Source organism: Diabrotica virgifera, chromosome 4 (assembly GCF_917563875.1).
Source record: "Diabrotica virgifera virgifera chromosome 4, PGI_DIABVI_V3a".
Classification (NCBI taxonomy): Eukaryota; Metazoa; Arthropoda; class Insecta; order Coleoptera; family Chrysomelidae; genus Diabrotica; species Diabrotica virgifera.
Window position 1 is genome coordinate 141,710,706 of NC_065446.1, and position 17,973 is coordinate 141,728,678.

The window sequence follows — 17,973 nt, forward strand, 5'->3', positions numbered from 1 at the left end:
TTGGTGTTCTGGGATCCAGTTTTAGAATTCTAGGTCGCTCATAATTCTTTTAAGTAACAGCTTTTCAAGAACTTTTGACATTATTGCCAGTAGACTTATTGGGCGGTATAATGAAACATCCGTTAAAGCTTTACCAGGTTTCGGTATCATAATTACTTGGGCAATTTTTAGTAAGTTAGGCCAATAATTAAGTCTTAAGATTGCATTTAATATGTACAATAACTTCATTATACCTTTTTTAGGAAGTTGTTTTAGCATTGTTGCTGTTATGAGATCATTGCCTGGTGCATTCTTTTCATTCAAATGATTAATTTCATCTTTGATCTCCTTCGGTGTAATTAAAGTTAGTCGCTCTCGTTGATTAATTGGTAAGGCTAGTTCCTGCTCTACTTCTTGTACTTGGTCATTGTCGTGTGGCTTGAAGACTTCAGTTAGATGTTCAGCAAATAAACCAACTTTTTCTTTGTTGCTTTTTGCCCATGGTCCTGGTGGTATTGAGCTTTTCCGAATTAGAGGTGAAGTATTTATTGGTTTATTTTTGTTTTTGATTGGTTTCCAGATAGTGTTATCTTGACGAAAAGGGTTTGATACATAGTTTTCAAATGAGTTGTTTCTCATCTGTTCTAGAGCTGTTTTTAAGTTTCTAGTTTGTTATTATAAATTGTCCTGTCGTCTGGTCTGTGAGTTCTTTGCCAAATTGATCTGGCTTTTCGTTTTTCTGCTAGTAGTCTTTTTATTTCAAGAGGAATGTTGGTTGAATTTTTTTTTGTCCAGGTTGAAACAGGCATAGGCATACAACCACTATAAACGAATCAGAAACGAAACAAATACTTTAGTCAGACAAATAAAAAGAAAACACTGACAGAGCTTCTCAAAACAGATAGAACATAACTCGACGGAACAAAAAAAAGAAATATGGAGAATGATCACAGGACAAAGAAAACAGATTAACGAACTAATAAAAACGAAACAGAAGTAAACATGGACAGACCTCTTTCGATCTCTATTTGCTAAAGGTGAACACCAAGGAGGTAATGAACCACCAACACCTGAAGTGATGACAAACGAAGAAATAAACATTGAGGAGAGAGAGGTAAGGGAAGTATTAAGGAAATTAAAAATACTACAAACAGCTATTAAAACTAATCCAAAAATAATAGAACAAAACAGAATATCGCAAGAATGGAGATCAAGCATCCTAACACCTCTCTTCAAAAAGGGAGACAAATCGGATACGAAGATTTAGACCTGGTATTAATTTATTAAACAAAACATTAAAATGAACAACCAAAGTGATAACAAACAAACTGAATGAAATTATAACACTAGCAGAAGAACATCGAGGTTTTAGATCGGGAAGATCATGCACCGACGCTATTTATTTATAATGAGGAAAGTACAAGAGAAAACATTAGAATACAACAAACCGGCATATTTATGTTTCGTGGATCTTAGAAGGCGTTTGAGAGTGTCAAATTAAATGAAGTTATTCATTGATTGTGCTTAAGAGAGGTACCTCTAAGAATAGTTAAAACGATCAGAAATATCTACCAGAACAACACAATAAAAGTAAAAGTAGAAGAACTAATTGACCCAATTGAAACTGACAATGGGATAAGACAGGGAGATTCTCTGATTTCTCTTTTGTTCAACCTGATCATAGATGAAATAATAAAAAAAGTAAGAACTAAAAATGGATACCATATGGGAAAAAACAACTTATAATAATCTGCTATGCAGACAAAGTAATACTAATCTCTCAAAGTGAAGATGATTTACAACGTATGCTGCACCAATTTAATATAACCATCAGAAAATTGAACATGTTAATTTCCCCAAAAATATCAAATGCATGTGAACGAAGTGGGGGGTTGATTTATCCCCTCTACTTCGTGCAAGCCACCGGTTGGGGGCCGCTCCCTTCGACTGGTTCGTGGAAATAAAAACTCGTGCAGGTCTAAGTTTAATAAAAGAATTTACCTTTGTTCTGGCGATCATTTTCACAAAAACTACACTAACTACTTACTAAACTTTTACATTGATTTTACAAAGAAAATTTCGTATTTAGCGATCTAATTTTACACAGAGTGGTGCATGTTAATTGTTTGAGAGTCGACACACGAATGCTATACAAAAATAGCGGGAGAGAACCACACACCCTACGTTTACATAAAACCGGCTCAAAAAAAACCCAACGCATTTACGAGTATGTAGAAAAAACATGCCCTACACCTAGCCAAATTATTCTGCTGGCCGGAAAGAAAAGGCGAGCGTCAGTTGCACCATAATTTTCTACAAGTTGCAATCGCAACATAGTCCCCGCCTTGATGGGAAAGCATCAAAAAACAAAAAAGAGAAAATAATTAAGTATAATTCGAAAAAAGGTTTAATTAAACTAACAAATTATTAAAATTCTTGAAGGTGAGTCATAGGAAGAGGACACAGTTTAGCAATAGAGCGAACGTATAACCCTTCGGGATTTTTAACCTTTACAACTCTTACTTTGTTATGCTTTCCCGGGTATATCTCAACTACCCGAGCTATAGACCATTTAAGAGGAGGCGAGTTTTCATCCTTGAGCAAGACGAGATCATTAGGCCTTATGCCTTCCTGAGGAGTAAACCATTTAGGTATATTTTGAAGCCTATTAAGATAATCGCGTGTCCAAACCTTCCACATACGCTGCTGAATCCTGGAGCATTTATTCCACAGGGACAACTTATTTTCTTGAATATGAGGGAAATCTGATTCAGGATATGAGGTTAAGTTAGATCCAATAAGGAAGTGTCCGGGAGTGAGAAAGGAAAAATCGGACGGGTCATCTGAGAGCGCGCAAATAGGGCATGAATTAAGTACTGCTTCAATCTGTGAAAGTACAGTAGATAGTTCTACAATCGAAGGTAAAATTGGAGTTACCCATTATTCTTACAAGATGATACTTGAAGATTTTTATGGCAGCATCCCAAATACCACCGTGGTGTGGAGAGCGAGGAGGGATAAACTTCCACTGAATTTGACATGAAGTAGCGAACGAGCGAATAGATTCAGAGATATCATCCTTGAGAAGGAACTAATATAGTTCCTTGAATTGGTTTTTTTGCACCGAGAAAGTTCGTGCAACTATCGCTGAAAATGACACTAGATTGCCCCTTCGGGCGATAAACCTTTTCAGAGTCAATAAGAACGCTTCAATAGAGAGACTGGAAATTAATTCCACATGCACAGCACGAGTAGCTAAACATACAAAAACTGCCATATAGGCCTTAGTAAGGGGAGTTCTTTTGAGTTTAGAAGTCTTAATTGGAAATGGACCACCAAAATCGACTCCAACGTTTATGAACGGGCGCGAAACTTTCCCTTGGGAGATTAGCCATGATTTGAGAAGCGACTTGTGCGTTAAAACGATAACAAGTGAGACAATTTTGTATTATACGTTTGATTTGTCGAAGACCATCCAGAGGCCAAAATTTCAATCTAACATTGGAGAGTGTATTTTGAGGTCCGGAGTGTAGAAGTCTTCGATGCTCTCGGGTAAGTAATAAATTGACAATATGTGATTTCGACGGTAACAACAGAGGGAATTTTTGATCATAAGGAACATCAGAAAGGAGAAGACGACCGTCTACTCGTATCATTTGAGAGGGATCTAGAAAGGGATTCCATTTACGAATAGACTTAGCATTAATCAGACCATTTTCCCTTAAAAATTGGATTTCCAAACTGAAGAAATGAGACTGGGTCAATTTGATAATCATTAACTCAGAACTAGAGAGTTTATTTGGAGTAAGCGGACCGATACATCTATGAGACTTAGCTCTTACATTGTGAATAAAACGAAGGTAATATGCAAAAATTCTCTGAAGTCGAGTGAAGCATGAGAATTTGCAGAGAGTATTACATTTGCGAATCTGGTTTTCTGATCAGATGAGTAACCCTTTTGAGTTCAGGCAGTTCATCAACATTAATACTCGAAGGACCATTAGATACACAAGTGTTAAAATCAACGTGTGGATCTGACAAAAATTGAGGACCATTAAACCAAAAATCACAATCGAGCAACTGCGAGGGGTAACACCGCGAGATAATATATCCGCAGGATTGTCTTTCGATCGTACATGTCTCCATGTATTGTTGGAGGTAAGTTCTTGGATTTGAGTTACTCTGTTGGCTACAAAAGTAGACCAACGAGAAGGGTGTGAGTTAATCCATGCGAGAACGATTTCTGAGTCTGTCCATAAGTTGACAGAATTTAATTGAGAGTGTGATGGAATCAAAACAGAAAGAATCTTCGAAACAAAATTAGAGAGTAATAATACTCCTAGAAGTTCTAATCGAGGAAGAGTAACAACCTTTACAGGACTAACACGACTCTTTGAGGAGATTAGATGGCAAGAGATAAAACCATTTCCGTTTGAAGTTCTCAAGTAAATGCAAGCACCGTATGCGTTAACACTTGCATCTGAAAACCCATGTATTTGAATACTTATTACATTGCTAGAATTTAGCAGTAACCTGGGAATCTTGAGAGTAGAGAGGTGAGGAAGTGTTTCTAAAAATAAATTCCATTCTGAGGCAAATTTGAACTGAGACAGTCATCCCAATTCAATTTTTCCAACCAAATCTTTCTCATAATTAACTTGGCAGTTACCACTACGGGGTTAACCAATCCGATAGGGTCGTAAATTGAAGCGATGAAAGAGAGAACTTCTCTTTTTGTATAGGTAAACGTATCCTTGTATCCTAGGTTTTGTATCCTTGAGGTAACCTTTGGCACAAGAACTGAAAAATGATCAGAGTGTGAACTAGCTTCATCAGAGATATGAGAAATACTTGCGAGAAATTCAGGAGAGTTTGCACAACCATTTATAAAGCGAGAAACAGGCGAGATTTAAAAATTCTGTTAATTGACGATGAATCTCGAAGAGTGTTTCGAAATCATTCCGTACAACACATCATCGATGTAACAGCAATTTAAAAGAGCATCACTAGCCAAGGGGAATTGGTCATCATTGCTTTGAGCTAACTCCTTAAGACATCTAGTGCTGAGAAACCCAGAGTTATTTAATCCATAAGTGATAGTTTCGAGTTGAAGACATTTCAAGTGCTCTTGAGGGGAATCATGCCATAATATATTCAACAGAAAAACTTGTTCGGGATTCACTCGAATTTGTCTGTACATGTAATGTAGATATGCTACAATACAGTATTTAAACAATCTGAAATTTATCAAAATGTCGAACAGTTCGCCTTGTACTGTATAACCAGGAAGCATTATATCATTGAGACTTAGATTTGAGGTAGTCTTCATACTACCATGAAAGACAACACGCAATTATTTGTTACGCTGTCTTTCAAAACATAATGGTGAGGAATAAAATATTTTAAATCAGAGTGAATATTTCGAGTGGAGAGAGCAACATATCTGGAATGTCCAAGTGCAATATATTCGTGAATAAATTGTTTATACTGTGAGTACAATTGATCTGACTTGATCAACTTCTTTTCGAGATTTAGAAATCGCTTCTTTGCAAGGAAAAATGATTCGCCCAATTTTTTATGCTCGTTGGGAGATTTGAAAGGAAGATCTATGTACTTGGAATCTACCAGAGGATAATATTTTAAGTGACGATTTAAAAATGTCTTCGGCCTGTTACTCCGAAGGGGTTAGGATTTTTGGAGTACAAGTAGGAGGCGAGACTTCTTCAATTTCCCAAAACGACCGTACGAGCGAATCGGTATTTTGAGCTTGAACGAACAAGGATACTTCATTTCGAGGTTGAGTTTTTTCTTGGATGTTGAGTATGGAATATGAGTCAATTGATCCAGAGGGATGAGGTACAATTCCACCTATAAGATATCCGAGGTGAGTATTTGTTAAAGTGGGAAGATTAGGGCCTAATTTGATTAAACCATAAGTGAGTAAGTCGAAATAAATATCTGCTCCAAGCAACATTTGAACTTCGACAGGAGCACAAAATTCTGTATCAGCTAGATGAATGTTTGGTGGAATTTTGAGAGCATTAAAATCCAATGTCATTTGAGGATGCTTACACGTGATGGTTGGGAGAATGGCGCAGGAGAGTGTAAATTGTTTCGTGGGATTAACGTTTGAGAAAATATTTAAATCCACCATTTTATTCGACGTCGAACAGATTTCGGATATACCAGAAATTTGAAGACTTTTTGTGCAAGGAATACACTTCAAGCGACTTGTTAATTCTTCAGTGATGAAAGACAGCTGGCTAGCTGAGTCTGTGAGGCAGCGTACCTTAACAGGATTATTATGAGAGTCATAAATCGTAACACATGCTCTTTGGAGTAGAACCTCCTTTTTGTCTGAGAATGTAGAGAGAGATGATGCTTGGTAGACATCATTAGAGTCAGATTTATTTGCCTTTCGTGAGTTTGCGGAGGAGCTTTTGAGTTTCGATTTGAGTATTGGGTCACCAGATGCATTGCAGTGAGTACGAGAATTTGGAGAACTACGAGTATTGTGAGAGTGAGTGTTTCTGGTCGATGGACTACGAGATTCTTGATTTGTTGTTCTTGGGATGAAACGAATTATTTGAGTTGCGAGTAGAACCGTTAGAGAAGTGGATCAATGAGTGATGTCTTCTGCCACATTTAGCGCAATTTGACGTAGAGGTACATGTACTTACCGAGTGACCACTAGCCAAGCAGTTGAGACACGCTTTCTTTACTTTGACTGTTTGAAACCGCTCATCTTCAGACATATTTAAAAATTCATGACAAGTGTATATCTTGTGCGAGTTATTTTGACATAAAAAACATTTAAAGTACTGATTGTTACTATATTGCATATTATTGCTAACTGTGTTGAGGGAAGTAAAACGAGAGGATTGTTTTTGCTTAGGAAAGTGAAGACGCTCAGGAACGAGATTTTCGAGAACTTACATTTTCTTTCGATACATTCGAGGAACTCAGTTAAACTTAAGAGTTTTTGATATCACGCTCGGTTTCAAATGATCTTTTTGTGTTATAGTCTAATTTTTGAGTAAAGAGATTAACGAGGATTAAATCAGAGAGTTGCCTTAAGACGTCTAGATTTGCTAAGGCAGCGAGATGACTTTTAATTTGAGTTAAAAAGTCCCTAAGACTATGTGCATTTGGTTTCGTAACGAGTGGAGCACTTAATACTATTCAAATGATTATTTACTATTAAGTATTTATTTTCAAATCTGTCGCATAAGTTTTTTATTGCGATTTCAAAATTGGAGTCGATTATTTCAAGATTGTCAATTAATTTTAACGTTTCATTCTTTAGCACTGATTTGAGATAAATAAGTTTTTGAACATTAGATAACTGTTTATCATCTGTTATTAATTTTGTGAAAACCTCAAAGAAACTGGACCATTCAGATTTTTTTTTATTAGAAATAACCCGCATCAGCCATAAAAGGTTATTATCTGTTATAATGTGGTTTCTAATGTTATTTAAATGAAACCAACATTATTGTATGATACATATTAATTTGATACAAAATATAAACTATTTTACAAAGTTTTTTTTACAGAGTTTTTACAAAGTTGATTTTAATTTATGATTGTCTTGAAACGTCGCACTCATATTTGGCTATATAATTTAGTTTCCTTTAAAAACCTAATGATTTTGTCACAATCCGCACTGTTTAACGCACACTTTATATCACATGGTAGTCCAGTAGCTTGTCTTTGCAGATGATATAATGGACAGTCTATAACAATGTGACCTACTTATATTGGTGTCACAGGCGTAGCACATTTATTGATTTTTTTAATTGAGGTTTTCTTGGGAAAGATCATCTTCGGAGTTATCATTTTCAGTTTTATCTAGATTTAGTTGACGACGTATTTTCTTCTTTATTCGTGTAATTCTAGATTTAATGCGTCTGTCTTCGAGTTTGGGGTAGATTTCTGTTAGCATTGTTAATAGTCCTATGTTTTTCGTGTATTCTTGTGCGATACTTAAAGGATTGGGGGAACCGTGTGCATCATCCAGAAAGCTGACTATCTCTGTATAGTTTAATTCAAACAGGGTTGAAGCTTTATCAATAAATTCCTTTGCAGGTTGGATAAGTGATTCAGTAGAAACTGTTTCTCTAGTTTTTGTATCAGATTTAGTGACTCTTGGCTTTTCTGTTGATCTTGCTTTAGGGTTTGTAAAATCTATTTCTGTGTTTTCTACCGGTGGTGTATTAACTGGAGACGATATTTCAGAATGAGAACGTTTCGGTATAGTAATTTCTGTAGGGAGTTCTTAGGAATCCATTACTTCACCAGTGTTTTCTGTTTGATTCTGGACAGAGTGATTTTTGTCTTCAGCTGTTGCATCACAGGAAGAAGTAGAGTCTTGGTCAGTTTGGGATGTAAGTATGGACGGGTTTGACTGGATGGCCGTATAGGTACATGTTGAGGCGATATGACCAGATTGATGACAGAGATAGAAAGTGAGTCCATCAGAAAGAAAGATTCGGTAAGATGTATTATCGAAGTCAATGAGAATTGATTCAGGAATAACAAGATTGTCGACAGGTGTATAGTACACCTGCCTGCGAAAGCTTAATACGTGACTATATTGAGGATCTTGAATTCCCGCTCTTAAGAAAGACATCGGTGAAAGAAGATGTGCTTCTCGGCAAGATATTTTTCGAGGATGTGATGAGGAATAGACGGGCAGACACTAGACAGCAGTAACCTATTAGCAGGAGTTCAGATATTTCACCGGAGAAAAACGGAATTCTTAACTCTGGAAGCTTTACATTTTGACTTGTGCTGACAGACGGTGTTACATTAGTTACAATAGGTTGAATCTGAACCGGCTTCGCAGATAATTGCGTGATTTTCTCGTGGAAATATGAATCTAAATTATAATACTGTTTTTTAACTATATCCCTATCTGAACTGTGTTTATCGAAATCTTCTAATTCGAGTTCCTTTTGTAGGACGAGATTTCGCAATAAGTTTCGTTTAATACATTTTTTCGTGCAATGTATTGACCACAATCTAAGACTGCATTTTTATTTTTTGAGACAAATGTTTGAATTCTAGTAATGCAAGCCTTCGTGTGCCCTCTCAATTTTATAATTTTTGCAACATCAGTCATTTTGAAAACGTGAGAGAACTAATACAAATTTTTAAATACAACGAGAGATAATTTGTGCCATGAGCTAATAATATACCATAAGTCTAATATCTACTTAAACAGCGATAATACAACTATAAAAAAATACATGCAACAACGATACAAAAATAATTTATTAAACGTCTACACTAAGTGACCAAACCTCATAAAAATCACTGCCGAAACTACATTTTCAAATTCACAGCGGGCGAAAAAACATGTATGCTCGACCGAACTGAAAAACCTGTCTTCCATCTGTAATAAAACTTCTAATAACGATTTTAAGTTTTGAGAGAAGAAAGGAGAACTGGAAACTGGCAGGTATCGACGACCAACTTCGAAGAACAATAAAACTGCTTTTCTACGTTCCGGGACGGCTAAAAACTTTGAATAACAATAACAACTGCTTTTGTCTGCGTGTCTACCTTCTTTGACGCCAAATTCGATTGAGTGTGTGAGAAATTCGAAATATATTTTTTCTTTGTGAAGAAGTGAGAAAAAACAAAGCTGTTTTTTATGAGTAGCGTGAGATATTGAGATTACTGCGAATAAACGAAAAATGACTGCCGTCGTACTTTTTGAAATAAATCTCCAGCTTCCGGCTTAGAGCAAAGCAGGAACTACTTCCGGGGTGAATAGGAGCAACATCCGGCTCAACAGGAACAATGAACAGAGTGGGGGGTTGATTTATCCCTTCTACTTTGTGCAAGCCACCGGTTGGGGGCGGCTCCCTTCGACTGGTTCGTGGAAATAAAAACTCGTGCAGACTTTCGTCGGAAAGAAAAGGCGAGCGTCAGTTGCACCATAATTTTCTACAAGTTGCAATCGTAACAGCATGATTATAACAGCAAATCTACTAAGATGTAAATTAGAGCTGGTGGGTCAGATAATAGAACAAATGATTGAGTTTAAATTTCTAGGCATCACACTATATAGTTACGAAAAACTCCAAACAGAAGTGGAAGATCAAGTGAATAGAGCAAACAGAGTCAAAGGTTGCCTGAATGAAACAATATGGAGAAATAAAAATATCGGGAAAGAAATAAAAGACAGACTTTAGAAAACAGTTATCAGACCAATAATGACATACGCCACAGAAACACGACCTGACACAAAGAGGTCAAAAGGAATGCTAAAAACGGCAAACATGAAACTCCTTCGAAAAATCAATGGTATGGTAAGACACTATGGGACAGAGCTAGAAGTACAGATATAGGACGGAGATGCAATGAGGAAAACATTAATAACTGAGTAAGAAACAGAAGAGTAGAATGGAATGGTCACATAAGCAGAATGACAACAAATATATCTAATAGTATGGAATATCAGACGATCAGTGGGAAGACCACGAAAACAATGGCGTAACGTCAACTTACTAGAGGCACTTTGAAAAACAGAGTCATGTCTACCCAAAAAGAAGAAGAAAAAAACTAATTAATGTACGGATTTAGAACTTATCATTTCGTAACAAAGAATAAACACTTACCTTTGTGACTGAATCGTTGACGTTGATAGCTGGAACCTTCAATGTACCTTCCTTGTACATTTTGTACAAGTTGTGAACTCCAGTGGTGGTTTCTTCGCTAATTCCTTTACATCCGGTCAAATATTGTGGGTATTTAGTGTGTACCAAGTTCGTGAGATCACCTCCGTCGTCAAGAATCATGTTGAATGGTTTTCCGTCTGGGAAAACTAAGGTCTGTTCGATACACCAAACGTATTCTTCGTCTGTTTCCCCTTTCCACGCATATACTGGAATTCCCCTTTTGGCAATTGCTGCAGCGGCGTGATCTTGAGTACTGAAGATGTTGCAACTGGACCATTGTACCTGTAATCAAAAGTTGGTCGCTTAACTCTACGTAACTATACATAATTTACTACAGTAACATTAAACTAGAAACTTTATGTCTGAGTTTGGTTTTCGTAATGCTCTTTCTTAGCACAAGAGAAGCACTTTTTAGTCTGCAGGAACTCATCCAGAGCTGCAGAGATATGAACAAAGACGTTTATATATGCTTTATAGACTACGCAAAAGCATTCGATAACGTAAAGCACGAAAAGATAATTGAAGTACTCCATAAGATCGGAATCGACTATAGAGGCATTATCATAATAGCAGTCTCTATTGGGGTCAAACAGCCAAAGTGAAAGTGGGATATACATTGACCAATAAAATTGAAATCAAGACAGGAGCGGCAGGGCTGTATTTTATCTCCTATTCTCTTTATCATTAATATACTCGGAAGATAAAAAGATAAATGAAATATCTTCCAGCGCAGTTATTCTTATCTGATCCGAGGTTGTCAGTACATAATTTACAGCCATGGTATCGTCTAAAAGTCTAAACAGATGCAGATACTTGAGTGCCGTCAAATATTACTGTTTGAATAGGTGTGTCTAAGACCAAAACTTTAAAAAGTTTTTTTTTTTTATTAATGGCTTTGACGGAGCCAATTAGCCAGACTATTTGTGTTTTTTTGTATGGTATTACAATAACAATTTTAAGTTAATATCTAAGCCTACTTATTATCAAAATTTACAGAGTGTTATACTATATTAATGGATACATTTTTCAATTTTGTGTGATATTTTTACAATTTTATAATTTTATTATCTAAGCCTATTTAAAATTTAAATTTACAGGACATTACATATTCGTAAAGACATTGTAACGTCTGCTTATTTTTTGGAAAAAGAATTTCGTTTAAATTGACAGGTAAAGGACAATTTAGATCAATTAACTTTTCATACATTACTTTAATATTTTGTCTGTACAGTCCACACTCCAATATGAGGTGCTGTAGATCTCCCATTCCACCACAGGCGCAATATGGGTTATCACTGATACCTATGCTGTGTTTGTATGCTGGGGTTAGTGCGTGATTTGACCTCATTCTGTTTATTGTTTTTATAAATAGCCTATTTGATTCTTGTTTAAACCATCTCTCATTGGGAATTAGTGGCTGGCAATTTCTAAAATTTATTCCCGTTGTACTTTGGTTATATACACGTTGCCAATTTTGTTTGCAATGGTTTTTACTGATATTATCTATATCGGTTACTGGTAGAAGTATGTTGCTTATGTTTTGTTTGGTTAAAGCTGCAGATTTAGCTAATTTGTCGACTTCTTCATTTCCTAATATTCCAGAATGTCCTTTCACCCAACAAATAATAATTGAACTGCCCGAGGAAGTAAAATCATAATATAGACTCTTAATTTCTATCTCAATGTGGTTTAGATTTTTTGTCGATTGGATAGAAGTGAGTTTGTCCACAATACTTCTACAATCGGTGAAAATGATATAATTGTCCATACCAAGAGAGGCTATATATTTTAACGCAAGTAATAAAGCTGATAATTCGGCAGTATATATTGAAGCTTCATTAGGCAATCGGCATGATTCTTTGTATTCAGAATTCCAGTGATATATTGCACATCCGGTTTTATTTTGAATTTTGGAGCCGTCAGTAAAAATATATTGAAACATAGGCCACCTGTTAAAAACTTATATGAACTATTAAATAAAACACAGAATTTACATAGTTAATAAGCAAATACGACGAAGATATGATCGTACCTTCTTCGTCTTAGCGTTTTGTCGTCCATGTTTGGACATAGGCCTCTCCCAACTCCTTGCATCGATCTCTCTCCTGAGCAACACACTTCTAATTATTTGTTACGGCTATTCTTTTTTTATTGTCAGCACATCTCATTTATGGTCTTACTCTTGGTTGTTTATGAACCTTCGTAAGGTTTCCAATGTTATATAGTTATGTTATAGTGGTCGCGATGACTGCATTCCTTTATAATCCTCTGAACATTTTGGGCATTTCTCTAAGGGCCTCCTACTTCTAGTAGCCTCCACTATTGGCTGCTCCTAAAAGCTGTCTAAAACGTCAGAGGTTTCTAAAAGGGACCATAAAATAATACAAGAGCTTTCCTCTACGAGCCCTGAATTCTTCTAAGACCCCTAAAATCTTACGTCATATATTTATTTAAAATCTTCCAGATACCCCATACTATTATTAGCCCTACTGAATTACTCCATAGCTACTTAAAATATTCTAAATTTCTCGTATGTTCTGCAACCCTATGCAGAGACCATAAAGAATTTTAAAAATTTCCTCCGCGGGATCCTAAGTTTTCTAGAACCTCCAAAAAATATTACTGAATGCATTTAAAGCCACACAGATGATCCTTAAATATGAATAGCTCTTCTAAATTGCTTCATAGCTACCTGCAACTTTCTAGACTTTTTAAAACTCTCCATAGGACCTTAAAACAGCCCAGAATCGTCCTAAAACATTCCAAGATATCCGAAACTTCTACAGGGACAATAAAATATTACGAGAGAATCTTTAAACTTTCTTCTACGAGCTCCAAAGTCTTTGAGAACCCCCCTTAAATATTACCGAATGAATTTAAGAATCCAAATGCTCGTATGGCTCTATCAACATTCGTGCCTGTACCGAAAAGAGAAACGCCAGACAATGTTTGTATGAACACCGTGCCATCAGTCTAATGTGCCACATACTAAAAGTTAGATTGCCACATACTAAAGATTATTCATCGTAGAATTTATAAAAAGTTATAACAACACATTGGACAAACTCAGTTCAGATTTAGAAATGCTCAAGGAATCAGGAAGCATTATTTGCAGTAAATGTTCTAATACAGAGATGTTTAGATGTAAACCAGGACATCTATGTCTGCTTACTAGATTATAACAAGGCATTCGATACGGTGAAACATAATCCGTCAATGAAACTACTGAGAACAAAGAATATCGACACCTGTATTATGAACAAAAAGCTGTAATAAGAACAAATAATTTAAAAACTAATAAAATAAAAATGAAAAAAGGTATTAGACAGGGCTGTGTCTTGTCGGCATCACTGTTTAATGTATACTCAGAGGAAATATTCAAAAAACCATAAGACGATGTAAAGTAGCAGGCATAAAAATAAATGGCCTACCCATACCTATGCGAAATTAGATTTGCTGATGATACAATACTAATAGCAGAAAATATTACAGATCTACAAAGAAGTTTAGATAAGGTTGTTGCAACGAGTGAAGAATTTGGTCTGTCACTAAACATAAAGAAAACAAAATTCTGTCACTAAACGTAAAGAAAACAAAATTCATGGTTATATCCAAGAAAAATATTAGAAACATCAATCTCGTAAATAATAAGACGATAGAACGAGTTCAGAATTATAACTATTTAGGGACAAACATTAATGAAACAAACGATTATACCAAAGAAATCAGAATTAGAATAGAAAAGGCTAGAAGTGCATTAAATAATATGAAACCAATATTATTTAGTAGAGACCCCAGCCTAAATCTTAGAAAACGAGTACTAAAATGTTATGTACTTTCTGTTCTTTTGTATGGTGTGGAGACATGGACTCTTAATAAACAATGTCTCAATATATTGGAAGCATTTGACATGTGGACATATATTGAAGAATGCTGAGAATCTCCTGGACAGACAGAATAACCAATGAAGAAGCGCTAAGAAGAATAGAGAACAGCAGGGAGATACTGGACTCCATCAAAATAAGAAAACTGCAATACTTGAGTCATATAACACGTGGTGACAGATATGAACTCCTAAAATTAATGCAGGGAAGGATTCAAGGAAGGCGTAGCATAGGTACCTAGAAGAAAAATGTCCTGGCTGAGAAATCTCAGAGAATAGTTTGGATGAACTGAACTCTTTTGGGCTGTAGTGTCTAAAGGTAAGAAGAGCAATGATGACTGCTATACTTCGTCGCGGAGATGGCACGTGAAGAAGAATATGATCGTTAAATGTTAATAGCTATACTAAATTCTTAAAAACTACCTACAACCAACCAGACTTTTTAAAATTCTTCATAGGACTCTAAACAGTCCACAACCACCCTAAAATTTGCCGCTGCGGGCTCTGAAGTTTTCTAGAAGCCTCTGTAGCACAGGCATTGATAAAAAATGTATTATTTAAACAAGTTCAGACAGCAAATTTTTACATCACACTATTAATGTAGACGATATTATTTGCACAATAATAAAGATAAAAATACTCTGCCCTTATCAATAATTATTATGAAATGCGTTCTCAGTTCGCACATTTATTTATACTTACATTGTGATTTCACAAAACAGTATTGACTAATTTTAAATATATTAAAAGTTACAAAGCGACAAGTATATTTTTGAAGTTGATAATAATCGTGTTTGGCGGGGTCAAAAGTTTATCTGATATGTTTTTAAAGAAATATTTTTCTAGCCACGTCACGTTAACAAGATCAGTTTCAAATAATAAAAACATCCACAACGTAGGATTTCCCAATTTATCGTTTTTCAGTATGCATTTTTTTTTCAAACCTCCGGTTTTACTTGCTATAAAAATGCAGGATGCAGGCTATAGAGTCGGTGGTTTTTGCTTCATAGTAATTAGTAATCACGTAACAGCAGGAGAATTTAATAATCTCTTGCATTTTATTATTGTGACATAAATTTGCTATCTTAGTTAAATTATTCCTACAAATACAATAAGATGTACATTGGAACTGAAAGGCTAGATAATAGAACAAGTGATTTAATATCTATTCATCATACTCATACTATCTAGTTACGAAAAGCTCGAAACAGAAGTGGTAGGCAGATCAAGTGAATAAAGCAAACGAAGTCGCTGGTTGTCTGAATGACACAATATGGAGAAATATCGGAAAATAAATGAAAGGCAGAACTTATAAAACAGTCATCAGACCAATAATGACATACGCGGCAGAAACACGACCTGACACAGAGGGGGCAAAAATATTGCTCGAAACAGCTGAGATGAAAACCCTTTAAGAAACCCTGAAAAATCGATGGTAAGACACTGCGGGATAGAGCTAGAAGGCTAGAAGTATAGATATTACGGAGATGCACGGTGGAGAACATTAATAACTAGGTAAGAAGCAGAAGAGTAGAATGGAATGGCCACATAAGCTGAATGACAACAAATAGAGTAGTAATGACGGCGAGAGACGGTTCCCCAATAGGCACGGCAACTTACTTGAGATACAAATAGAAAAAGAAGAAGAAGTTATTAACTAGGACTATAATATATAATATCATTACTACCAAACCTAACAAATACTATGGTTTATTTTTTAACCAGGAGGAGTAAACTAAAAAGACAGATTCACACTCAAGAACGTCACTAGAAAAATAACCAAATACATCTTCTTTTTTGGTTGATCATGTCGGCCCCCAACGGTAATCCATAAATATTATATTATATTAATTCGTTGCTGAAGAGTTCTAAAAACAACTGCTTTTTATATCAAATCAGACTAAAAATCTAAAAATTAAAGAAATAACGCAGAAAACACAAAAAATCGCCGATATAACTGAATTAACGTATGAAATGCCAAAAGTGTCAAAACTTGATAAATGTGATTAGTGTCAAAATTTTATAACAGTGGAGTAAACTTGCCTGCGGTTGGACCAATTACAAACAATCATTACGGCGCGGTAAATTTGAATCACTCCTCTTGGTTTAAAAACAAACTATACACAGTCCAATAAGCACCATTTAGAAAAGAATTTAGTACATATAAAATTTTTGATAAATAGTTATTTTCCAACTAGTGCGGAAAGTGATACTTTCATGCACGAGACTGCCGTTGACTAGAACGACGCGATAGCGGAGTTCGGGCAAGCAGTCGAGTGCGGGGAAGACACTTTCCGCATGAGTTAGGAACAATATTTTTTCTAAGGCCGTACGTTTGGAAAAAAGCCACAAAAATTGAGTTATCAATTTTTATTTAGAAGTGAAAATACACAAATTAATTTTTTGACAAGGTTGTCAAAACCAAACTTCCAATATAATGGGTTACCACGACGACGATATTGGTTTCCATGACGACGCGACGCTTCAAAACCATTGTAATTGTCTACTGATCTGACTTTTAAATATTCTATCAAAATAATTTTATTTCATCGAATTATTGCGCTAATTTCATTCAAACATGAACACAATAAGATAAATTTGAAATAAGTTAGTAAATAATATCTAAATATTAGTTTATTGCATGCATTATAATATATTATAATGCCATATTACAAGGTATTGAACGTCAAACTACTGTCAAAGTGTAAAGACGCATTTCAAAGTTCCTCTCGAAAATTTAAATTTATTAGCAGTTTTTATTAGTTAAATCCGTTAAATTTTCTTTTTTAGTTTCGTTAATTTAGTTATAGTTTAAGTTTTATATAAATATAAGTCAGTTTTAGCGTTCGAAGCGATTAAATCTTGATGAGCGGACACGGTGACGGTGACCCTCCCGATCCCGGAGAGGACGAATTTTACAAGTTTAGAGAAGAACAGAATAATAATATGGAAATAACAGCGGTTTCAGGTATCGATAATATTAATAAAAATGTCAATAGCAGCTCAAACGTAAGTAAAAATCAACTTCATATTTCGTCAAACTCGTCCCAAATAAATACAAATGACATTAGAACTACCTATAAATATTTACAAACTGACACAGGTCCTTTTGAAGTAATAATTGAAAATAAAAGTGATTTACGTTTAAATGCGATTAGGGTTGGTGATATAATACTAAAAAATTGGCCGGAACTGGATAATAAAATAAAAAGAATTGATTTGGCAGGAAAACATCGAGTAAAAGTAGTTTTTGGAGAGTCAAAATGGGCCAATTTTTTAGTAGATCAAAATAAATCAAAAAGATTTACTGAAAATAAACTTGAGGCTTATGTACCTAAATTTATGATTCATCGTCAGGGTATTTTAAGGGATATTGATAGAGACATTTCAGATGAGGAGTTAAAAAATAAAATTAAAGCCTAT

General features: G+C 35.2%; 1 protein-coding gene across 1 annotated transcript in view; it reads right to left on the reverse strand.

The window, feature by feature from the left end:
- The window catches only part of LOC126883168 (adenosylhomocysteinase), a 213,571-nt gene that overhangs the window by 99,354 nt on the left and 96,244 nt on the right, over nt 1–17,973 (reverse strand). The window contains exon 3 of the mRNA XM_050648417.1: nt 10,608–10,949. Within this exon, the coding sequence (XP_050504374.1) occupies nt 10,608–10,949 (342 nt within the window). The remainder of the gene's footprint in view (nt 1–10,607; nt 10,950–17,973) is intronic.